At 35.9% G+C, this 26639-nt stretch overlaps 1 protein-coding gene across 8 annotated transcripts in view; it reads right to left on the reverse strand.

The window, feature by feature from the left end:
• arhgef4 (Rho guanine nucleotide exchange factor (GEF) 4) overlaps positions 1-26639 on the reverse strand; it is a 153455-nt gene that overhangs the window by 14482 nt on the left and 112334 nt on the right. For 7 of the 8 annotated variants that reach the window (XM_056474299.1, XM_056474337.1, XM_056474320.1 and 4 more), the window contains 3 exons: positions 9224-9369; positions 506-682; positions 122-316 (listed from right to left, as the gene is read on the reverse strand). In XM_056474299.1, coding sequence (XP_056330274.1) covers positions 122-316; positions 506-682; positions 9224-9369 — 518 coding nt within the window. Of the gene's footprint in view, positions 1-121; positions 317-505; positions 683-3870; positions 4681-9223; positions 9370-26639 lie in introns of those variants that run through there. The other variant, XM_056474346.1, reaches the window with a different exon arrangement.

The raw sequence follows: 26639 nt of genomic DNA on the forward strand, positions 1-26639 counted from the left end.
TTAAAGATGCAAATTTGCACCAGTTTTCTGGGAATTGATGATTTTGTTCTTTTCAAAAGATTGATAGATTATAATAATCCTCATGCTGAATCTCTCGAACAGTGTTATGTGGTAAACTGACCTCACATATGTCCTTCAGGTGTTTAATGTAATCTCTCTCTGTGCTCATGATCTCATTGATGACGTTGGCTCTCATCTGCTCCTTGCATGGCAGTCCAGGTCCCAAGGGTCCCCCCATGCTGGCCCCACACCCCTCTGAGGCCCCGTCCAGATGGGCTAGGTATTCCTCCATGGGCTCATCTTGGTTCACCCGTAACTACCAAAAAAACAATGGTTATAGTTCAGTGAAATTTCTGTCTGTTTCTACAGACTGTGCAGTTGCTATCAATGTACTTTGGTGGGAAATGAAAATTGGTGCATCAACATCCCCTCAATGTAGCCTAATGTAATAGTAATGACAGTAATCAAATTTTTGGTTAAGAGCAGGAAGCCTGTTCTCTTTTACCCGAACAAAGCTGGCAGGGAACCAGCCCTCGCTGTCCAGCACTCGGCCCCACCACCACTCCTTGTTTGTGGCGTCCACTACTTCAATGACATCTCCAGCTTTGAAGCCCAGCTCCTGGTCATCCATGGTGACGTGGTCCCATAGAGCCTCCGCGCACACACTGCCATCACTGATCAGCTATTAGAAACACGAGATGGAAGAGAAACTGAATGATTGAACAACACTGATCAAGTTGGAGAAGGAACTACAGAGATGTGTATGAGAACAAAGATATATTTATTGAAAATAGGTTTGTGTGGCTAGTCTATTATAAAAAAAAACTTGTTTGTTTGTTTGTATGTTTAGACTTTATTAATTCCAAAGGGAACTTCACGTCACGGCAGAGCTCTCTGTACTATAAAATTAATAAAATAAATTACATATATATAAAAAGACAATAATATTAATAAAATGAAATTCTTACTGCACACCTTAATTTTAAACAACGAGTAGACACTAGTCCATATCTATACTCTCAGAAAAAAGGCACACGGTGGTACAAATAATGTTCTTTAAGGAACAGTTTTGTACCTTTGTAAAAGTTGTACCGTATATGGCACAGAAAAGACCTCTTATGATACTGTTCTGTACCTTTTATGGTACAATTGAAATGAAGGTACACATTTGTTCTCATAAAAAAGGTACATAAGTGTTGGACAACTCCCTCTTTATTACAATATCTATGAAAATAAATATTACTGGAAAGGCAAAGTGATTTTATGAATAATTTCCAGATTAAAACATCAATCATCATTTAAAAGCATACGGTATGTTTAAAGATAAATAAATAAACTCTAAATTATTGAGATCTATAATATAAAACAACTGGTAAAACAAACTATAGGTATTGTAAACTAAATATTTAAGGCATATTTAATAAACATTTGGTAAGCATTTTCTGATAAATACATTTTCATTATTGATATCTGCACCTTTTGGCGTTTGCTTTCCACTATGTACGTGAGCTGGAAAAAGTCCTGCATATGCAAAGTGTTCATGCAGACATTTTACTATTGTAAAACTAATCAAACATTGTGCATATCTCGCTAAGTAAATTAAATTAACTTTTAAGTAAATACAAAGGTATTGAGTAAAAAATGTTTATATTGTACATGGTTTGTATTTTACATTTACATTGTTCCATTATATTGTACATGGTTTTATATTGTACATTTATATTGTATTTCTCTAACATTTTTGTAAAAAGTGTTATGAAATGTTTAGCAAAAAATATATCTTTTGATTGATGTTAAAGTATTTTTTATTCTTTATTGTAAATGGAAAAGGTGCATTTACACAAAGAGAATTTTTTCTGAGAGTGTACAGTATTAATGCTATTTCAATTCAGCATAATTCATCTAGTATGACTTTGGTTACACAACCTGATCATTCTTGGTAAAAATGACTTCCTGTCTCGTTCCTTGTAACACATACAATAAAAACTGTACAACTACATACAATTTGCATTAGGCTGGATTAAATATTTATTATTCACAATATATCTGGTATAATTACAATCAAAAACTTTGAATGTGTGAAGATTTTAATGCAATTTTTCTTTAGCATTTTCCATGACGATTTTAAAAGATTTGGAATAGCTCTTGGAAATCACACTTCATGCACCAATTCAAAACTTAACACAATTAATTGCACAATAATCTGGACTGTATGTATGTATTCAAATGCTTTAGTAAAAACATATGTAGATAAAATGGCTGCTTATTACTTTCAACTTGTATTTGTGTTCAATAAATTGATTTTAATGTGGCACTGTGGCTCAGTTGTTAGCACTGTCGGCTCACAGCAAGAAGGTCACTGGTTCGAGCATTGACTGGGTCAGTTAACATTTCTGTGTGGAGTTTGCATGTTCTCCCCATGTTCGTGTGGGTTTCCTCTGGGTCCTCCGGTTTCCCCACACAATCCAAATACGTTTTAATATAGGTGAATTGAATACCTAAATTGGTCATGGTGTATGTGTTTGAATGGGTGTGTATTTCCCAGTACTGGGTTGCAGCTGGAAAGGCATCTGCTGTGTAAAACATATGCTGGATAAGATGAATAATAATAATAATAACAACATGTTATTAATAATAACATATGGTGAATAAAGGAATTAAGCTGAAGGAATATGGATGTAATAAAACGTAAATAATACATACGTGTGTGTATGTGTGTGCGTTTGTGTATACATTATTAAAAGGGCAAATTTTTGTGCCTTACTATGCTGAAAGATAATGCACCTTACATTATTACAGAACATTCAATTTTATTGTCATTGTCAGCATCTCAATGGCATAGTGTGTATATCATATAAAATGATATGCAACCCTTTATTTAGAGTACTTAACCAAAACCCCACTGCAATGTATCAATAGAGGAAGCGTTGCCAAATTAAGCCTTTTCTCTCAACTGTCTGCTTTTTCCCTGAGTGGTCATTTTAAGGTTCTGCTTTCTTGCAAGGATTAGTTTGGCAAAGAAAACAAAAAGCAGGGTTATATATTGCCATACCATTCAGCATGGCTACAGTAAAAATGAAGTGAAATCCTGGCAAGCTCAACCGCTTCCATCAAACTGTCTCCGCCGCGCAGCGAAACGTGATCTATCGGTGCTGATGTAACAATCACACTCATTTCTCTGTCCACAAACGCGGACTCGAAGGCTGAATAAACACCCCCTGAATCCAGAGCCTTGTGTTCTCATCATCACCACAGCTGTGCCCATGTACCCTGTTGCCTAGCGACACACCCACATACTTTCCCATGTGCCTCCTCTTCACGGCCTGCGAGTTGCAGCTTCTAGGTTTGTTCGAAGATGCTATCAGAAACAGCTCTGGTGCATACTGTAACTGAGCAAACATACAAAACCAAATAAAACTGACAATGAGTGAATACGCTTTTGAAAATTAACCTGGCTGTTCTAGTTTTAAAATGCTTCCACTCTACTGAGCTATTACCCCACCATAATCGTGTCAGCAGCATGACCTCTTTTATCCCGCAGCGTCCAACTCACCAGCAAAACGGTTCCTCTGCTTGCAGACACTTAAAAGAAAGCCTCAAATGGGCCAAAAACACCAAACAAGAGCTGTGAGTTACAAAACAAAAACAATCCTCATCATTCAAAGGGTCCCACACATAAACACCCAAACATACTCACCGAATCAGACAAAACTTGCCCTGAGATGAAATAACTGACCCCTAGCAGCCACTCGGGAGTGGTTTTTACTTTTAGTAAATAATTAAATCTGCCATCCCAGCACATTAATATTAATTCAGCCTGCCAACATCAAACACACACACACACACACAAATCACACCCATTCCGGTTACCTGCACTGTGATGCCTGCATCCAGAAAACCCATCCATGAGTGAGCAAGAGGGACCAACTTTCCCTCCTCCTCCTCCTCCTCTGCACCCCTCCCCTCGCTCTTCCTCCTCACTGCGGCTGCGCCCTACTGGAAGGCCAGCAGGAACATCAGCACTACGTTGATGATGACCAGCAACATCATAATGACGAACACCACCACCTTCTGGGCCTCCGGGCTGAGGTTGCAGCGCAGCAGGAAGTGAGCCAGGCCCTGCCGAGTCGACGTCCGCTGGCCTCCACGAGCCATGGCGCCCAAATCCCCCTCGCCTAAAGGTGTGTGTGTGCGAACGCTCGATGGCACACACTTTGCCAGTCGGTCCGCTCTGCACTCTCCGTCAAGCCTGAGGGGGAGGGGGATGATGAGCCTCCACGTCCACAGTTACCTGCTCACTTCCTTTCCTCTCCCTTCTCGTTCTTTCTCTCTCGTGCGTGTGTGCTTCTTCCTCCTCCTCCTTGTCGTCCGTCGCTCCCCTCGATTCTTTCCCCGCTCGCTGCTGCTGATGTCAGGAGCAGGGGTGGATGTGTCTCTCCGCCTCCATGTATTCTTCTCCCTCCGTCCCTCGCTGTCTGCTTCTCTCCCTCCGTCCTCCTTTTCGCTGCCTCCCCCTCACTGTCCTCCTGCTCGGTTGTGTGTTAATTCCCTTGCATCTGATTAATGCACATGAAATCTATTCTGAAAGCACAAACCTGAGGGGTGGAAATGGTCGCTGCATCTGTGCTTAGCGGCACTAGCAAAAACCATCCATCCATCTCCCTGAATTGACTTCTGTTTTTGCTCCTGTTTTTTTTCCTCCTCTTATCCTTCTCAGCCAATCGGATGGCGGTGCTGTGAAGCGTATCCAGGATACGGGAGTAGTGGAGGCTGGACTTTGCAGCAGCAGCAGGAGGGAAGCGGTGGCGGGGGGAGGGATGCGAGAGTATGCAGCACAATACATCCTTTCAATCCTGGCACGTCTTCATTGGCTGAGCCGACCGCCCGTCAGCCATACTTCCTGTGTGAATGCGAGCACATCCTGCCTATCTTCTCTGGGCAATGTTATGTTAAAGGTAATGCTCCTGGAGATATTAATTAAGAGCTGCGTGAGGTGCCAACCACCTCTTGAGCTTTCATTTCCTGACCCTGGTGAAGTGTTGGAGAGGTAGGATTAGCGCAGTCATCCCCACTTGTCTCATCTATCTGCAGACATTTGTGAACAGCTAATGGGATTAGTGAAGGCCAGTTATTCCACTAACCCGTTGTTCTCTCTCTCTAAAAGCCCGCAGAGACCCATAACCACTGTCCCAGTGTCACGCAGCATTATATTTCCTTTTTTTATTCAGCAGCTGTGACTTTATGACCCACACACAAGCAAAACAATCACACACTCTCTGTGAGACTGAAGCAAACATTATCCACCAACACACAGGAAATGAACACTAAACTACATACATTGTCAGAGGAAGATGACAGTTGTGTTTGCCTATATAAAACTTGTAAGGTTGTGGAGGTTGATTGACAGGTCCTTGCTATGCTGCAGATAATGGTTTTAGTGCATTGCTGTGCAGTTGCTAAGGTGTTCTATGGTGCTAATGTTTCACTGCACAATAATTTATATTTAGTTTTCTAGTAAAATGTTCTGTAAAATACCTTACAATTAAATTACAAGTTTTCTTTTCTTTCCTACGTTTCTTAAAAGCTTACACTTTTAGAAATAAAGGTACAAACGGGTGATCAGATCAGATGCTAGATCAGATACGGTTACAGCTGAAAGTTAACAAGAATTATTTATATTATTTATTAAATTTCCCATTTATTGTATTTTTTAACGTCTACCCCAACCCTAAATCTAACCATCACAGTAACATAAAAACAGTAGTTGTACCAAGTATTATTTATATTATTTATTAAATTACCCCATAAATTGTATTTTATGAACACCTACCCCCACCCCAACCCTAAATTCAACAGTCACAATACTGTAAAAATATTAATTATTGTTATACAGTGTTACAAAAATTATGCTCTTTTGATGTGCATATCCGCAGCTGTATCCTATCCAGACTTTACCTGCCTAAACGATTCTTATTAGTACCATTAATTCATTCATTCATTTTCTTTTCGGCTTATTCTCTTTATTTATTTATTTATTTATTTATTTATTTATTTATTTATTTATTTATTTGCCTCTCTGGCTATACCACTAACTGTACTCTCTCTCTCTCTCAAAAAAAAATTTTTTTTTCTAATGCTTTGCTTCTTAGACTTTACACACCTGAAACTTGTCTATAGCACTTGTTCACTGCTGCTCTTATAGTTGTGTAAATTGCTTCCTTGTGCTCATTTGTAAGTCGCTTTGGATAAAAGCGTCTGCTAAATGACTAAATGTAAATGTAAATGTATTAATCCAGGGTCGCCAAAGCAGAATGAACTGCCAACTTATCGAACACGTGTTTGACGCAACAGATGCCCTTCCGGCTGCAACCCATCTCTGGGAAACATCCATGCACACTCATACACTACGGACAATTCAGCCTACCCAATTCACCTGTACCGCATGTATTTGGACTGTGGGGGAAACCGGAGCACCCGGAGGAAACCCACGCGAACCCACTTCTTGCTGTGAGGCAACAGCACTACCTACTGCGCCACTGCATCGCCTATTAGTACCATTTTTATTTTTTTTTTTAAATAGAACATTGTTAAAATGTTATGAGCAATGAACCAAACCAAGCAGCTATATTACAAACTTGGCTTTTAAGCAATAAAGTACTGTTTATCCAAGTACTGTTTATCCAAGTATCCAAGTACTTAACTTTTAATAGTGGAAAAAAATGAAATTCCATGAAGCACTGACAAAAATGACAGGAAAATGTTACTCGTTTTCAAAGTATTTTTAGGTTTTAGTAAGACTCGGTTACATATAGTAATTCACAGTGCTTCATGGGATTGAATACCTTTCTCGTATTAAATTTGTTAAGTACATGAGTTGAATAAACACTACTTTATTGATTAAAATCAAAGCTTGTAAAGTTTGCAAGGGTTAATCTGGTATTTCTGCACAAAACATTAATTTAAACAAATCCAAACAAATATTTGGTTTTCCAGTACTGGGTTGGGGCTAAAAGTGCATCCTCTGCCTAAAACATATGCCGGAATAGTTGGTGGTTCATTTCGCTGTGGAGTCTTCTGAAATAGAGACTAAGTCGAAGGAAAATTAATAAATGAATGAACAAATATTTGCAACAAAATGTTAAGTTAATGAAACAGATTGGTTCAACAAAAACATATTCATTCAATTAACAACCTCAAAGTTCACTACAGATATGCCAACACTGGTTTGCAAGTTATTGTGGAAAAAGGAATATAATTGTTATTATTGTCTCTTTTTCTTTTCATTAAACAATTGTATTTGTATTGCTTAAAGGTCATATATTAACTAAACTTCTGTATGAGTGTGATATGGCATATGTGCAGTTGGGAAAGGCTTAGATTTTTTTGAATGTGTAGAGAATTCATAGAAAAAGACGACGTGTGTATGGGTGTGGCCAATGAAGGACTGGAGAATGAATGACGAGTGATAGATTCCACTAAACTCCACCTGTTAATATCAGCTGCGTATATAAGTTGAAGTCAGGAAATGAAAACAGTGCGCAACTCCTGAATGTAACTTTTGGTTTACATTGAAAAGAATAGAGTTCTGTAAATTGAATTATTCATTTGTATCCAATTAATTGCTAATATGTTAAACCTTGAAGAAAAACCTCCCCTGACCTTTTTTTTTTTGAACACACATGGAATTGATTATTATTCCAACAGAGTTAATATTGAATAAAAAAAAATATTTCAAAAGACTTTAAAAAGAAAAGTTCAAAATTTAGGAGGATCCAAGAGGATATTTAGCAAGGTTAGTGGTGTTAAATTAAAGACTGGAAAAAGCTCTACTGATCTTAAAAACTTGCATGTCTCAAACAACAAATCTAAGACATTATACTATATCCTGGACCCTAAATATGGCTCAGGCCACATCTATAATGAATCTCTCGGGTGAAAATGATTATGATTCATGGTACTATATCATTAATATCCTTATCACAAAAGGTGCAGGCTTTTTGCACTTACTGTAGATTTGGCAGAAGATGTTATACAATGCTTTTGCGTTTTTTTTTTTTTTTTTTCTTTTTTTGCCATTTTGCCTTTTTTTAAGAATAGCATACAGAGAACTGATTGAAAATAAAGTTGGAGAGAAAGAGGGGGCCAGGATCAGGAAAAGCCCTGAGTTAGGACTCAAAAACCGCTCCTTCGAAGCACAACCATGGTCCACGTTGGAGCTCTAACCTAAATATAAGATTTATAAGTTATTTCTTTATGTGGAAACCAATGACACTGGGACAATTACTGTAGCACCATACACTTTTGTTCATGCTACAGAAAGGCCAAACACATTGAAGTTTAATAATAGGGGATTTTTGAATCTTTCTTTAATAGCAGTCTTAGCCTTTTCTCCCAAGAAAAACAATGACATTTTAAATTTGCCTGTTTAATATTTGCTGTATTCTTTCCAGGACAGAAGGCTGAAAAACAATAACAACAGCATCAGCACAGGGCTTCAGTGCAGCTCAGTGCACACCAAGCTCCCTGAGGCCTGGCCGTTGATTAGATTTTTCTGCTGCTCCTCACTAAAATGCTGAATGGAGTAACTTAGCGGTGTTCGACAATGATACCAAACAGTCATAAATCAAACTCTGACAATCTGCATATTCTCGAAAATCAGTTGTAGACAACAGCATCTTCCTACAACACAGACTCATCTCCAGTCATGCTGAAGATGATGGGAAAAGGAGAGCGACAGCAGGTCATTCTGCTGGTCTTAGGCCTCAGGAGAGAGGCAGATGTGTAGTAAGCTATTAAATTACATTGACTGAACTCTAAGGGCCCTGAAAAACCAAATCAACAACATCTTGAGAGTCTAAAAGCATATACAAAATTAAAACCCATGGCTCCTGATGAAACATTAACGGCTTACAAAGAGAAACGATAAGTCAAAAACTGCACCTTTAATCCAAAGCCTCCTGAGTGTGATTACATTTTTTCTGTACATATTTTGAACTGTAAATACTTGTATTCTATGAATCAAAAAGGACCACAGTATTTAAAAAATTATATTAATCGTCATCTTAAATGCTCCACTGAAGAAGAAAAAAAAAGTCTGATCTGAAGTTAAGTAAATCTAAAGCTTCTATCAGGGATATTTGGGTAAATGAAATGTTGTGTCATGAACAGAAGGAGCTAGAAGCATGATCTGCAAAGACAAACAAACACAAATAGAGTATTGTACCTCATTTATGGCCAACTGTTCTCCTCCTCCTCCTGGGTGTCCGAATCGGTTGGAGGAGCTGCGGAATTCATTGTACAGATCATCTTCACTGCCCACCTCATCCGCAAGACCAGACTTATCCTGCGGCCCATCAGTTATCACCAACGCTGCAAAGCAAAGCACAACACTGTCTCAGTCCTGCAACATCCTGCAGTCCAGCTAAACACAGATCCTTGGAATAATATTTTCTATATTTATATCACAAAGTATTCAAAGGGAATGAAAAAAGCCGTATTTATATACAGACATACAGTTTTTTTTAACAGAAAAATGTGTTAAAACAAACTGTAATGCATACTGTAAGTATTTGACTGGTCATGTGATCTGAAAATGATGTATCTATGAGTATGTGGCCCACGGTGCATTGGTTTTTGCACAGGAAGCCACAAGAGGGTGCTAGGGGGTTGAAAGAAAGAAAGAAAGAAAGAAAGAAAGAAAGTAAGAAAGAAAGAAAGAAAGAAAGAAAGAAAGAAAGAAAGAAAGAAAAGAAAGAAAGAAAGAAAGAAAGAAAGAAAGAAAAGAAAGAAAGAAAGAAAAAGATTCTGGTTTAAAAAATTATACATAAAGTCTAATATGTAGAGATTTAAAACAAAGTATCATTCATTCATATTCTTTTCGGCTTAGTCCCTTTATTAATTTGGGTTCGCCACAGCAGAATGAACCGCCAACTTATCTAACATATGTTCTATGCAGTGAATGCCCTTCCAGCTGCAACACATCACTGGGAAACATCCATGCACACTCATTCACACACATACACTAAGGACAATTTAGCTTACCCAATTCACCTATACCACATGTCTTTGAACTTGTGGGGGACACCAGCGTACCTGGAGGAAACACGTGGGGAACCCCATGGGGAGAACATGCAAACTCCACATAGAAATGCCATCTGACCCAGTCGAGGCTCAAACCAGCGACCTTCATGCTGTGAGGCGATCGTGCTACCCACTGCGCCACCGTGCAGCCCAAAACAAAGCATCCTGTTTTCTAAAAAACAAAATGTGTTCTTCTAAAAAGTATTAGACACTACTTTAATAGTGGGTGGGAAAAAATAAACAGGTCAACTTGATACAAAGAAATCACCATTACTTAGTGGTCTTTTGTATCAAAAACTATATAAAAAGTTCAAATACCCATACATGACACTTATGAGATAATTTAACCCATTTGTGCCTACTTTTTCTGAATGGTTTTATGCATGTAGCCTGTTTAATAGTGTCCTATATTAACATGTTTTGCATTTATTTTCTCCAGGGTTTTTTTTTTCTTGAAAATTGAATTTTAATATGCGGCAACTATAGTTGCCAGTGGGCAAATGTGTTGTAAGAACCATTCAATGTAAACTTTGCAAAGGAGGAGAATATTTGGCATTCTAACTCAAAACAAGTGCTTTAAACAGAATAATTTCATATTCCAAAAACACAATTATTATGTTTAAAACTAGAAAACCATTCAATATAAACCCCCACTGCATAGTTACAGCAGTCAAAGAAAAAAATACATTAAAAAGAGCCCAAGTAAAGTAAATACTGCTCTCCACAATAGTGATTTAAAACGCGTATTTTTAGTAAATCTCTCTATGATAGAAATAGTCAAACAAGTTAGTGATAAGTGAAGCTGCTGACGCTGTTTGTAGAGTTGTTTAATGATCCTAATGAGCTGAGATTTGAGAGATTTAATGAGCTTTCATTTGAGTTCCTCTAAGGACATGTCCACGTTATTTTTGTAAACAATACTAACGTTGTTTGAAAAAAATGTTTTTCTTAATTTTCTAAAAAACACAGACCCTGGCGCTTTTGAAATCAAAAAGATTAAAAAATGTGGGTTACAGTGTTTGTGTTTTTGTGTGGATGAACAGTCAAATTGTGTAGAAAAAGCTGTGATTGAGACAATACCTATTTTTGTATGTACAGCAGGGCCTAAGGCTGTGACTGAATTTAGTTTTAGTTTTGTGTTTTCTTCAGTGATTCTGCTTTTTAACAGTACGAGTTTATATTTCTCTGTTCAATCAGCACTTTAACTCTGCTCCAGTGTTACTTTAACTCTCTTTGTGGGAGTGGGACCAGAGGGAGAAGTTAATTTTACTTAACTTTTTTTTTACTAAGGATTTTGCTGTGTATCAAATTATGTATCAAAAATAGTCTATTTTAAAATGAAGATATTTGTTAAAGGGTTAAGTTATTTTAGATGGGGTATTATGAAAGCAAACACATTAAACAAGACCAATAACCTTTATTTATTACCTTTATTATTCTTAACTTAATTAACACATTATATAACTTAATTAACACATTATTCCCTAAGTTATGTACTTGCAAGGTACATTTATTTTAGTTATGCCAATGCCATTTTAATAGTTTCATTATAGTAGTTGCTGGTGTGCTTCATCTGCGTGATTTTGATTTGACATTCTTCCGCTAAACTTGCACTGTCTTGGCGTAAATGGGCTGTGAACTGTTGCTATTGAGGCTGAGGCATCAAGGTGTGAATAGGCTATAGTTCTCTCTTCAACTTTCAGGTTTGAGGTGGGGGAAGAAGTGGCAGAGGCAATTCAAATGTACCATGTCTAAATTAAAAAAGGCCACTTACGCGGCATCTGTGTGTAAAGATTATTACCTTATTTTTATTTTATTACTATTATTTATTTATTCATTTATTCATTCGTCATTCATTTTCTTTTCTTGTCTGTAATTGCCACAGCGGAATGAACCGTCAACTTATCAAGCATATGTTTTACGCAGAGGATGCCATGAGGGCCAGCTGGGGCTTCGGGACGGAGTGAAAGGAGAGGCGGACTTTGCCCCGAGTCTGGGAAAGATGGCTTGCCGTCATTACACTAGTTTTCCGATGGCACACGAGTTACATGCGCCAAACACATGAACAAATAAATTAATAAATAAGGGAAAGAAAACATCTAGCCTTATAGGCTGAGTTCTTTTTGATTATAATCGCCGTTAAGTTTCCGTTTTAAATGTAAGGCTGTTGCATAAAATAATAAAATAGCATAAAATAATACAATTTTAATTTATAAGTGACTTTGCTGCGTCCCCCTTGATGTTTCAATAACGCATAATAATCTATACACCATATTAAAGACACTTAAATAGTCTACTTAACACTTTCCTTAAGATCACAGAATAATATGCAACATCTAATTCCGGGAAGTTCTAGGGGCAGGGTTTGCATGCAGCTAGCCCGACAGTGAAAACGCGACATGATTTCGGCCTCACTGATGCCCATTAACACCTGACAGTCAAGCTTTTGGTTATGAGAAGGGGGAAGGGGTCTCCACTCTTAAGTGTTTTTCACAAACATGAATACACAAAATCCAAAACTCCTATAGGACGGATGGCGTAACAAAACCTATGCGTTTAAAAACGAAACCGCATTAAATATGGGGCCTTATGAAAATGAATGTTTCTATGCACAACAACTTCTGAACTGAACTAGGCTACCTGTTAGGGGTGGGCGATATGACCTAAAATTAATATCACGGTATTTTTCATCTTTTGAACGGTGACGGCATAATATCATGGTATTACTTTCAATAGCAAAATAATATACATCTCAAGGAAGAACGGACAAAAGAAAGTCTCACTTCTATCACTCTTTAAAAGTTTCGGTTTGGGTCATTGTAAATGCTGAGTCTCGTTATGAGCTGATCTTCATTTCTCTGTGTTGGTGGAATAAAGCAGGCGAGTCAGCCGCACCAATTTATGAGCAGACAGAGCAGGATTCTCATGATGACCACCGGCGCAATTCCGCTCTTTGTTATGAGCTGTAGTTTCAGTGTAAACTTAGTAAAGGTGAGTTTCTTTGGCGATGATGTGCACAGTGTTAGATTTTATATTTAGCGGACATTTGCGCTGAACACGCAGTAAATGCAACGCATCGAGATTCGGGCACCTTCTCCGAAAACACTCGATTGATCTCAGCTGGTGGATCAACATTTACCTCATGTCATGATCACTGCCATCTGCGCCATTATTATTATTAAAACTTTAAGTGAGGTTTGCAAACCTGTGCACTTTTCACTCTACAGCTGTTTGCATTTCCTGCAGTAACAAAAGTTCCCTGTTTATTATATTCATTATATTCAGACACACAAATGCTCGCAAATATATTATGAGGGCGCATATATTAAATTTCGGGCGCTCATGCGACCAAAATGGTTGCAATTTCGAGCCCTGTAGTATAAGGACATGTATTCAGACCACAACTGATCGTTTGAAGAAAATTGAATGCCTTATTATTTAGAATTAGCTAATATTGATGTAAATGCAGCCGTTCAAGCCGCGCAAAATTGATTTATGACGGTATTGACGGTATTAGAAAATCCATGTCGTAGCGCAATGTCACACCGGTGATGAGGATGACGATGGGTTAGTAATTATATTATAACTGGTTATGTTCAGGTCAATGAAATATTACCTTTAATAAATAAAATATGTTCGTAAGAACGTGGTGGGCCAGTGATTCCGTCGCTGTCATCAGTGGTTTAATGAGCTCAGGAGAATTCTGCTTTGCATTTTTCTATGCATTACTAACATCACTAAACCAGACATTTGTTTTATAAGTTAACCAAATATTCGCAGAGATTCAGCAGTTTTTTTTTTCTGACGCGTTTGCCAGTCAGTGAAAAAAAAGTAACCGTGGCCCTGTTTGCAGGCATTAATATTCGTTTTTTCGTCAATCTGATGCAACTTTTATTATTTATACAGGACGTTAAAATGCAATTAAAAGTTTCAAATCAATTAAACTCAATTTATAGATAGGCTAGCCTATTTTATGCATTAAATATAACTAATTTCCTTTATTTCTGATTAGACCATGCATTTTAGACTATTTTACAATTGTAATATGTGCATATGCTTTTTTTAAATAACATTCGTTTAACAAATATTTTAGCACATCGAAAGTAATTAAGTGACCTGTTTTTTTTTTTATTAAAACCTTTATGCAAAAGGATCAGAGGATAAATTATCGTAGGATAAACGTATATGGAAAAACACCAATTGACGGGCTCTGCTTTCGGTTTTAAAAGAATCAAGCAGCTTTAAAAAATATAATTTGCTGAAGAGAAATGACAGGAAAAAAAGAAAGAAAAAGATTAAATATATAGTGACTGTTAAAAGAACATTTCTCTTTAATATATTCTTTCGACTCCGAAACATCAGCTAAGATTATGATGAATGACGGAGTTTCTCTATTGCCTGCTTCAGCAGTGCGTCCCGGTCCTGCAGGTTATGAACTAGGAGGCGGAGAGAATGCGCTGTTTAGTTTCGGCTTGATATATTTAAATAAAAACTAACACCGAACTGCTTTATAGCTCAAAAAGTTAAACTAAAATGCACAACTCTTGTTGGTTGCACCCGCGGGATGCACAATGAAACGCGCCATTATTTTAATTCTATATTCGTGAAGAATGAGCCATGAGATTGAGATTTTTGAAGGTGCTCTTTAGCGGCGAAGTTCCTGGCAGAGTAGCGAGTGAAAAAATGTGCATAAAGAAATTGGACAAGAGGAATAACATTTTAAATTATATAACAAGCATCTTATTCTTTCTAATCCTCGCCCAGTTTTAATACAAGTTGTGTTTTTTTAATATTTGTGGCTGGGGAGTTTATTAAGAATATATTTATAATTTTATATATAATGAAATAAATACATAATTATATATATATATATATATATATATATATATATATAGAGAGAGAGAGAGAGAGAGAGAGAGAGAGAGAGAGAGAGAGAGAGGGAGAGAGAGAGAGAGAGAGAGAGAGAGCAAAAAATAATTTTTATTATACTTTTAGTGATCTGCTTAAGGTAGGTCAATTTATTTTTTTTTGCTTTTGATGAAGCAGCATTCAACTTAAGCTCTTTAGACCATGCCCCTGACCGTTTCTCAGTGTTTCTCCGCAATATCTTTAAATAAATTATTTATTTAGGCATATTTTCATTATTAATTTATTTTCATTATTCGTTTATTATTATGTACAATAATTCAGACATAAAATAAGATAGTAAAATATAATCAACAACGAAAATGTAAATAAAAACATAAATAAAAACATAAATGAAAAAGTCTTGTCTTAGTCCTATCAAAACGGCAAACACTAAAAGCAGGCTAAAAGACTGCTTTATTTATTTATTTAAGACTACTTATTGTACTGAATGTTTGTGCTTTCATGTTAGTTGTCTTTTATTTCTTCAATTCCAAAACGAGTCCTCTTTGCACTTAAAAAGTTTACAATAAAGTGTGTTAACAAATTTTAAATGATTAATTAAGGACTTATAATGCTTTGACCTATTGTTTAATATCATTTACAAGCACAGTAGCATATTTAAAGCTGCTGTAAAGGCTATTTCTTTCCGTTCGCATCCCGTCCCTTTGCGCCCCCTGGCGGCTTTTTCACAAACTGCGGTCTTACACTAAAAACAGAGCAGCAGTTATTTCAAACGGCGGCGGTATAAGCCACGGCGGTAATAGCCACTTTGAACTCTCACCTACTGTATTTGCCCACCGGCAACTATAGTTGCCACATAAAACTTTGACAAAGTATAGAAAAAATGGAGGGTTTGCCTCCATTTTGCATCCTGGATCCTAGGGGTAGGAAGTTGAAAGCCTCACGTGACAGGAATTCAATCAATTCCTTTTTTTTTTGTCTTGAAATCTTTTATTTGGTTGTTTGCTTGAATGTCATTGAACACGTATGACATGTAGAAAATTACTTATAATAGGAAAATGGAAACTATGCCGGTGGGCTTAAATGGGTAAAACATTTATCATATGCACTATTTATTACTTAAAAAGCATTTATTAGAAGCAAAATTCAGTACATTTTGTGTCCAGGCTCGAGATTTAGTGTGCAGCTAATCTCACGGTCAACAGATGACAAGATTCAAGTGTTTTCCACAGGGAGCCTGTGGTTACGCAACCATTTCCCCAGCCAGGAAATTTAATGACCTTCACTTGTATGGCCACACTTGATAAGAGGATTAATCCACTAATTAGCAGTAGGAATATTTGATTAGCTGCATCTTATTAACAGTTGGCTAATTCATACTGAGAAAATGTGGCTCACGTACCTTGGGAATCAAGCTTGAAACATACTATTACATTAAAAATCCATATCTGCAGCATACGGTGAGTTTTAAAATCAGTCAATTTTAAGGACCAGATTCATTAACAGCTTGTGCAAACCCTTTTGTTGGTGTTACAAAACTACTATAAGGATTAAAGATGCACATTGAATAAATAGCAGCAAAAAGGCATGGACAGTTATGCTGGTGGCTGACTTTATTGCATTTACTTCACTGAATTCCACTGAAAAATATCACACTTTGTACCCCACTACATTTATTAAAAAAGCATGTTGTACCATATTGTTTTTAACTGGAGAAATTCCAATGTTATCTCACTGCAATTCATAACTTTTTGATTTAGTGGCTAATTCGTAAGAATTTGTACAATCTCATTCATACAATTTAGTGCTATTTGCTTATCCTCCAGTGAAGGTTGGGTTTAGGGGTGGGGTTGGGTGCCACGCCTCCTTTTTAAAATTGTACATATTTTTGTACAACTGAACTCGTTAGAACTTGTACGAATTAGCCACTAAACTGACAAAACATAAAATAGTTACATTTCCTCGTGAAATAAAGTGTAAAACGAGACAGTAGTGTCCGATTCATTAAAAAGCTGACTCTTTGACATTTGACAATTGCTTTTATGGATTTTTTTGATCTGTTCTCATGTCAACAACTCACTGATTCAAATGATCTGGTCAGAACAAATGTCGGCGTAACAATTCTCTGATTCAAATGATCCATTTAAGGTGAGCCTCCAGATAACAATTCTCTGATTCAAATGATCCATTTAAGGTGAGCCTCCAGATAACAATTCACTGATTCAAATGTAGTCAGAACAAGCCCCAAATAAACAATTCTCGGATTCAAATAATCCATTCAGCATAAATATCTAGATTTACAGAATCTAAAAATCTAGTCAGGGCAAGTCTTATGTTAACAATTCTCTGATTCAAATGATCCATTCAGCATAAGTATCTAGTAAATGATTCCCAGATTCAACCAATCGAGTCAGGGCAAGTCTCATGTTAACAATTCTCTGATTCAAATTATTTATTTAAAGTGAGTCTCCAGTTAATGATTCACTGATTCAAATCACCCATTCAGATCGAGTCTCCAGTTAAGGATGAATAATGAAAAAGAGTGCTAATGTGAGTACATTTGGGACCAAATGCAACTCTTTGATTATTTAACAAAAACAAGAAACTTTTTTGTGCTGATTCATTCACTTTTATTTTTGCTAAAATGTGCTTTAGAAAGTGACCAAAGCACTTGTCACTTTAACTGAAAGCACATCAAAACAAAGCTTTCTTAACAAGCCAACGGCTTTAAGATTGTTAGCAGATGCTCAGGGGAACCATAACAACAAGCTCACAGCTAACATTGACGCAACTTTCTTTGAGCCAAAAGTGTGACCAAAATGCTCCAGTAAAACTCTTGCGAGATGTTTATTGGCTCAACAGAGGTGCATTAATGTGCCCTTTCATGCGTTTGGTGTTTTTAAGGCACTGGAAACAGTCTGCTGCCCAAGCTTTCTGGCTCCTCCACAGACAGGACTGCTATTATTTATTAGTGTGCAGTAAACCAGCGAGGAAGAGTAGACCTGGCCGCCACAAGCAGTTTTCTTCCTGTCTCATTCATAATGAATGGATGGAAGAGAATGGAGTTCAAATTTACACCCTCCAAAGATCCATTGTTCTAGTGCTGCAAGAAGGGACTGTGTGTGAAATTGAGTTAAAAGAGAATACGGTTTTAAATTGTGAAAACGTAATGAAGAATGTAATCTGCATTTAAGCTGGCTTCACATCACAGTACAACATCTAAAATGGATCCTAAGGGAAAAAATGACCCTAAAACATACAAGATTTGATGTGATTAACAAAGGGAGTGGTTTGTGAGTGTGAAAATTCATCTTGTAATCCGGTTATGCTCTTCTACTGTATGTAGGTTAATTGTGGCGATGGTGGATTGATTAGGCAGACGGACAAGCGAATCAAATCGTCCTGATTTGTTTATCAGCCGGTAAGTGTGGCCCAAAGCACAGAGCAAATGCGACAGCACATGTCAGCAGCGTTCAGCATTTCCAGAGCCACATGGGCTGATGAAACCAAATGTAGTTCACCAGAGCCCGAAGTCAGACGGTCACAGTGGGGTAACCCAAACAATCCTGTCTAGGACAGCCCCCATAACTTCATGAGTTCATGTGCTTTCTTTGTAATGCTGCCTTCAGGTTTTGAAGAAGGGCAGGGCTTGGGAATTGTTTTTGAGCTTTTCAAAGGATGTTGTGGCACAGACCTGAAGGAGGAATTCGATGTCTGGGTCTGATTTAACGCATTAATACTAGACTCCCCCTCTCTATTTCTGTATTTAGATCCGTTTTAAAGACCTTTTTATTTTCTCTCAATTTTATTGCTCCTTAATTACAGCCTCTATTATTTCTTTTACAGATTAATCTGGTAGTCTTGTTTTCTTTTTACTTTATTTTCAATCTTTTAGTACTCCCATGTACAGTACTTTGGTAAACTTTGGTTGTATTTAAATGTGCTTTATACGTACTGTAAATATTGTATTGTATTGTATTGTATTGTATTGTATTGTATTGTATTGTATTAACATGACTTTCTTGCTGCAAAGACCTATAAATCCATCACTGTGATTCCTTGTCATTTGAAAACATTACAGGTATAATTTCATTTTACCCCAGATTCATCAGAAATATTTTTTTAAAAGTAGCTTTTTGTACCTTTTGCAGCAGGTAAAATGTGAAATAGCCAAATGGTTACACTGATGCAGTAATATACTGTATGATACTAAGGTGGTCATGACGATCAGAGTTCAATTCCTAACTCAAGATCCTTTGCAGGCCCTTCCCTTCTCTCTGCCTTCCACACTTTTCTGTCTATACTCTCCACTGTCATGTCTAATAAAAGGTGAAAAATTAATAAAAATATATAATTAAAAAAACAAATACAATTTTTTCTGAAACATGTAAACATAACTGTGCCATTCTATGCTGGTTCATGCATGTTTCCTAGTACTAAAACAACTTTGTTGGCCTAAAAAAACCCTAACCAATAGTGGACTTGAAAAAAAAGACTAAATTTCATCTACTGCCCTTTTTATGTCTCTTTACATTGTGCTCTTTTATCAAATTGAATTTCATGGACTTGTACTTGAGCATGCCACAACACAATGTTGCAAGTCACCAAGGAACTTTAGCATCTTAGAAAAGCTGTAGATATGGCATCAGAGTTGTTTCAATATTTCATGCAGTTGTTATATATTGATCGATAGTTGCCTTCACATAACGATCAGATGGCAGAGAATCTGCCCAAAACAGAAACTAAAATCAAGTCAGAACCGGGCTAATATATAATCTTAAAAAATAAAAGTTCCAAAAGAGGGCTTTCAAAGTGATGCCTAAGGAGATCATTTTCAATAAAAAGCCATATATTATTAGTGTGAATGAAATTTTCATAACTGATATAATTTTTTTTTTGTGAATTAAAAAGGTACTTCGGAGAACCATCAGTGTCATTAAAAAACATTTATATTTAAGAGAAACAAGGACACATCAGCAAAAAAGACACAAGGGAAAGTTATGACTTTCACCTTATTCACTTTGAAACAAGATGGATCAGTATGGGGATATTATTGTCTATTATTGCCAAAATTAAATAATATCCTTCTATAGATTAGTGAGATTCTTTTAACCAATTAATGCATGAGTGCTGGTGGTGTGTCAGACAAAACAGTACCTTCATACATTTTTTTAACTTTAAAACCTTTCACTAATTTGGTACTAATTCAAACTGCAAATGCATTAGGTTGCAAATTGTGCATAATAAGTGGTGATAACGTATTTTAATGATGCTGATTATCAAATAATTTTGTAAAAACCTCTAACCTCTACATCATACCTTACATTTCTTGTAAGCATATATATGCCAATATGTGACCATACGTGGTTTACAATTTACGTTCATTATTGTCAGGTGAACTAATTACACAGTAGTACTCAAATTTTGTAAATTATAGAATGAAAAACAGTATACATAGAAAAAAGAAAAATTAAAACACTGTTTACATCTAGGGTAAGAACGCTTCTCATAATATAATTCCTTCCAAAATAATCTCAACTGACCATCTTCATTATACACATGGGGATATCACCCAATACAATATGAATATGTATAACCATATACATGTACACACATTAGCATATATTTATCTATCAGTTCGAATCTTCTATTCATTTATAGCAACAAAATCAGGTCTTCAAACTAAAATATATTCAACCCATTTCCTCCATTTTCCCAGGAATGCATCCTTCTTTGAGTTGACTACAGAAGTGATTTTTTCCATTATATAGATCTCAATAGTTCCATCTATCTAATCATTTAAGGTTGGTCGCTCTTGCTGTAGCCATATGCGTGTGATTGCTTTTTTACTGGCAGCCATGAGAGCACGCATCAGGTATTTATTGTCTGCCATTACTGTATCTAGATCTACATAGCCAAAATAACAACTTACTTTCTAGAGGTTTATCTTTTTCAAATATATGTTCAATAGCCTCCTGTATTTCTTTCCAGTATTCTTGAATATACATACATTCCCAAAATATATGATAATGGTTTGCTTTATTGCATCCGCAGTTACAGTGCGCCAACATTTTGGAGACTTGTTAGTATATTTGGCTGTTATTGCTGGTGTTTTGAAATATCTAATAATGTTTTTCCAACAGTATTCTTTCCAGTTTAATGAACTTGTGTTCTCTCTTTTTTTTAAACACATATCTACAGTAAGATTTTGCAACAGAATGAATGAGGATATTATATAAATGTTTAAATACTGTTACAGCAACAATTACTTGAGATTCACACAACTGTGGTAATAAGGATAAAAATAAATACACTTGTCAGTGACAATCAAACTAATTTAACAACTGTGTTGCTATGACAACATAACGTTAAACTTTGACTTTAAAAAAATGAAACAGCTTCGCATTTCAACCAATTTGCACATTTTAAAACGAGAGTGGCTGTACGGTGCCTTTCTAACATTTAAAGGGGACCTATTATGCATCTTTTTACAAGATGTAAAACAAGTCTCTGATGTCCCTCGGAGTGTGTATGTGAAGTTTCAGCTCAAAATACCACACAAATAATGTTTTATGGCTCTTTGAAACTGCACATTTAGGCTTTGAACCTATAATTGTGCCATTTTGGTGACTGTCGTTTTAAATTCAAGTGAATGTCTTGTCAAAAGAGAGCCAAGCCACAAATGCCTATTTGTCAGCATAGCAGCTGATTCCTATGCTAAAGAGGGAGAGATCCACTAATGGGCGGGGCTTTGTCCCTCTGATGACATGCACCAAGACCTGGGAATAGATGATGCCAAGCTTAGAGGACTTTGAGGACAACACATACACTTAATACACAAATTCACTGAACATGTACACATAAACATCACCTATATAAATGCAGGTTAACTATGTTTGTACATAATAACTTCAACTGTTAAAAACTAGTAGTTACTAGTTAATTAGTTAAAGTTATTAGTAACTAATAAAGTTATGGTAACTAATAACCTTACTTTTAATAAATAAACTTTTCTGAATTTGATTGCAATGCAATAATGTGCATTATCATTCAATTAGCTGCTTTGAAACATTAACTATTGTGAAATGTGCTATACAAATGATCTTGAATTTAATTTAACTGATTGTACAAAGGACGAATGTCAATCAAAGTGTTTCTACAGACTGTTTTTAATCAATTCATATTACAAAAAAATACAATTAGTATATTTTTACCATTAGAAGCTGGGTATATTCACAGACTGCTGTGAAATGTGGTTAAACCTCTTATAAAAGTGATTTTTGCATTATAGGTCTCATTTAAAGCTTAACAACTCTGGTTTTAATCCTCCAAATAAATTAAATTAGATCTTACTGTGTCATTGATTTTTGCTCTTTTAAGAAAACAATACATGCAATAAAGGGAGTTAAGTGACTGTGGCTTTTTATCTAGATTTTTCCGGTACTAAAAGATTTCCCTGAAGTAAATATATGTCTACAATAAAATCCTGAAAAGCCACACACCTGATCATGTTAACTCGTGCATGTCTTCATCCAATTTATCATGGCACCATGCATGTTCTTGCACACACACAATTCTTTTTATATGCTTCATGATGGGATGAGGGTAATTTAAGAAGTTGATCAAACAGGCAGGACTGTGAATGCGCACTGACCTGCTTCCTTATAAGTCCACATCCTCAGATAAAGTCACCCGACCGCACAAATTCACCTCTGAGCCATGCAGGCGAAGACTTCCACTCAGCCTAATCCACGTGCACTTTAAAGATTAAGCCCAGTTCTAAAACATGACACTAACTTCCATTATAAAAAAGCACAGATCATTGAAGAGCAAACGAGAAAAGAATGTGAGAAGATATTACAAAATGTAGTCCCTTCACCACAGAGGTCATGGTGACATTTTATAAAATGGAGTTTTAATTACTTTAACAATGGAAGTTATTTTCACAGCTTTCAGTTTTAGTTTTATTTTTTGTAAAGAGTCACTAATGTATTTTGTATTTATACTTAAAAATATTTTACTTAAAAAATAAGCAAAATCAAAATCTTAATTAACATTAATTAACATTTCTATTTCAAATAAAGCAGTACTTTAAAACTTTGTATTCATCAAGGAATCCAGGAAACACATAATATTCACAAAAATACTATGCAGAACTAAATTGTTTTCAACATCAATAAGTGAATAGTTCAGATGCAATAACCTCTAAATGCCATCAGAAATTTTCTTCTAAAATTTGCATTTATATCAAGTTCAGTAATCTCACTTTTATGGCAAAGAATAAGTTATTTTCATGGTCTTCAAAGTGAAATAACTCAACATGAACAAAGGAGGCTGTGAATAATGCTCATTTCCGATTGAAATTTCTGACGGCACTTGGAGGTTTTTGCATCTAAACTCTTCAAGTGTTTACTAAGCTACATGTCAGTATATTATTAGGATTTCTGGGTAATTATGCTGACATTTGTCACCACTTTTAAAAATATAAATATTTAGTTTTGGCAGCACAGTGGCGCAGTGGGTAGCTTAACAGTTAACTGGCAGAATAATCACTCTGCAATGTATTAAAATACTTTAGTAAAATAATGTACATAAAATAGCTGCTTATTACTTTCAGCTTGTATTTGTTTTTAATAAATTAATTTTAGGGAAGCACGGTGGTGCAGTGGGTAGCACAATCGCCTCACAGCAAGAAGGTCGCTGGTTTGAGCCCCGACTGGGTCAGTTGGCATTTCTGTGTGAAGTTTGCATGTTCTCCCCGTGTTCATGTGGGTTTCCTCTGGATGCTCCGGTTTCCCCCACAAGTCCAAAAATATGTGGTATAGGTGAATTGGATAAGCTAAATTGTCTGTATGGTGTATGTGTGTGAATGAGTGTGTATAGATGTTTCCCAGTGATGGGTTGCAGCTGGAAGGGCATCCGCTGCATAAAACATATGCTGGATAAGCTGCCGGTTCATTCCGCTGTGGCAACCGTAGATTAATAAAGGGACTAAGCCAAAAAGAAAAGGAATGAATGAATGAACATTTTGTTTTACAATTTGATTAAATATGTCTAAGTGACTTAAAATGTTCAACTTTATAGTGAATTTAAATACCCTATTTCTTTGTTCATAGACAAAATTACATCTATTAATTATTCACTACAACTAAAAGGGGCCATTTTCTTCATCATCAACAACAACAACTGTATAACTTCCAGTCAATTTCTTTTTTTTATAATTGACTCATTAGCTGATTTTAGAAAAGAGGTTTGCTTTTACAATAAAAGCAAGCACTGAAGTATGATAAATGTACTGTATAATGTACATTATGGCCCCGTCCCAAATGGTTCATTTGATGTGGACTTGTGGTGTTTTGGCCTTTGCATGCAACCATCCATGAATTTCAACAATACAGCAGGGTGTCCCATTATTGGTTTTATGGTTCAAACTGTTGCTCATGTGCGCCCCTTTGCAGTACACTAAAACTCTTTTTTTTTTTTACTTCCCAGGTTCTGCTGGTTGAAATTCCCGAATTTTCATTGCCAATCGTAAGCCAATTGTAATGTGTTGTTTTGCTTCAATTTGGAATTTCCCCAACCATCGCAGAGCCTGGGGGGACCAGAGGAAGTACTCCAGCTTGGTAGGACCCCCCTGGTCCTACAACTGTTAACTACTATCAAAAAGGCGATGTGGCATTACATCATCAAAATGTGGATTCAGAAGAGGACTTTAAAACGCATGAGGACAGATTGGGACAATGCTGATGTATGATGTACCTAAGCAATATTTCACCCAAAACATATTATTCTGTATCATTTACTCATGTAGTTACAAACATTTCTGCTACTTTCTTTCTGCAATGGAACACAAAAAAGATATTTAGAAGAATGTATTAGCTGTCGTACATATAATGAAAATGTACTTCAGCTACAACTAGAAAATAACTTTTCAATTAAAAATTAAAGCAAAATTAGAAATGTTGCCTTGTCAATGAAGTAAAATGTGTTTAAATTGTCAATTTATGACAAAATATGACCATTTACAATTACAATGAAAACAAACTGTGTGTAGATGTGAACTGTTATTTAACAGAAAGTTATTTTTCTATTTTATTTCTAATAATTTGCTTTAAATATTCACTGTTAATATGTTGTTTATATAATATAAATGTTTCTGTTTTCTTCTGGTTGTCGCTAATGTTCTGTAATGGGGTTTTGTTTTGGTGTTTAAACAAAAGCCAATAAAAGTGTTATATTTTTGGCAACAAAAAAAAGAATTTTGAATTGAATGTAATATATTATATATATATATATATATATATATATATATATATATATATATATATATATATATATATATATATATATATATATATATATATAAAATAATTGGAACCTTTATAGTCTTAATGTAAAATTAAATACAATAAATTCACAATTAACCGAGTTCACAAACTAACTATATGTACAGTTAATTACCTTTTTTATGATTAATTAGATTTTAATATTTGCTTTTGCAGTATGTAAGGAATGTTCCATTATTCAGGGATGCCCCTCGGTTTTGAAAAGAAGTAATAACTTTAAAATCTTAATGGTTATAGATAGATTTTACAGCATATGATAGAAAATGTATAAAAGAGCTATATGATTAATATAGGCTTCTTAGCATTGGTTGGGGGCTGGGCCCCCAATTCCCCAGGGTCCTAAGCGGCTGCTTACCTCGCTTATTGGTTAAGTCCGTCCCTGTTAATAGAATAAATAAACCTAAAATAGCCTTGTTATACTGAACATTTTTATAATCCAAACCAACATTAAACCCCATTTAGTATCCCTGTAACAACAAAAATAACCAATCAAGTTTATTTTGTGGTCAAACAGATTTGGAAAAGCTATGAAGTTTAATAAATGATGACAGAATGCTCATGTTTGGCCGAAATACTGCTTTTAGTCCTTGAGCATGACCATGACCACAGGCATTAATCATACATCAATAACTAAAAATCTTATTCCATATTCATCACACGCTCTTCATGACAAAGTTTACCATCGTGTCCGACTTTGCATGAGAGTGTGTTAGAGTTCACAAAGCAGGCGAACTCAGTGTAATAGAGTTTAAAGAGCTGGTTTAGACACTGGCTTTGAGTGGCACAGTGATCAATGCAGATCTATACGCCCAAAGGGCCCTTCTAGAAAAAACTCATCAGCTCATGTTCACATGACTGACTCTGTTTCGACACTTCAACAGTGTCCTACATTTACTCTGAACAACTGACAGCACCAGATCGATCAGACTGTTATACCTCCCTATAGTTATAATATGTTTTTATTTCACCTTTAAGTAAAACATCTAAAAGAGATGTTGATGCACCTTATTACGCGGTTATCTGTAATACTGAATTCTGATTGGGAAGTCGCGACATTCCAAGGTACGTTATTAGCGCAATCTTGTTAATAAATAGTACATAGGTTAGTCTATGCGTTATCTAGCCAGTTTAATTTCTGTCAGCTTTGCATGTTTAACTGTTGGGCACCATCTTGTGACTGAATAATGCGCAAATTAGTATATACTCCTGTCAGCTGTTTTTGTTTCTGTCAGCTATTCATTTAAATAATTAATAAACTATTATGACTCAGAACAATGTTTTATGTCAAATTTTTATGTTTTGTGGCAAGCAGCCATTTAATAAGTGCTATAAAGCAGTGGTCCT

This window comes from Danio aesculapii, chromosome 2, assembly GCF_903798145.1.
Source record: "Danio aesculapii chromosome 2, fDanAes4.1, whole genome shotgun sequence".
Taxonomy (NCBI): Eukaryota; Metazoa; Chordata; class Actinopteri; order Cypriniformes; family Danionidae; genus Danio; species Danio aesculapii.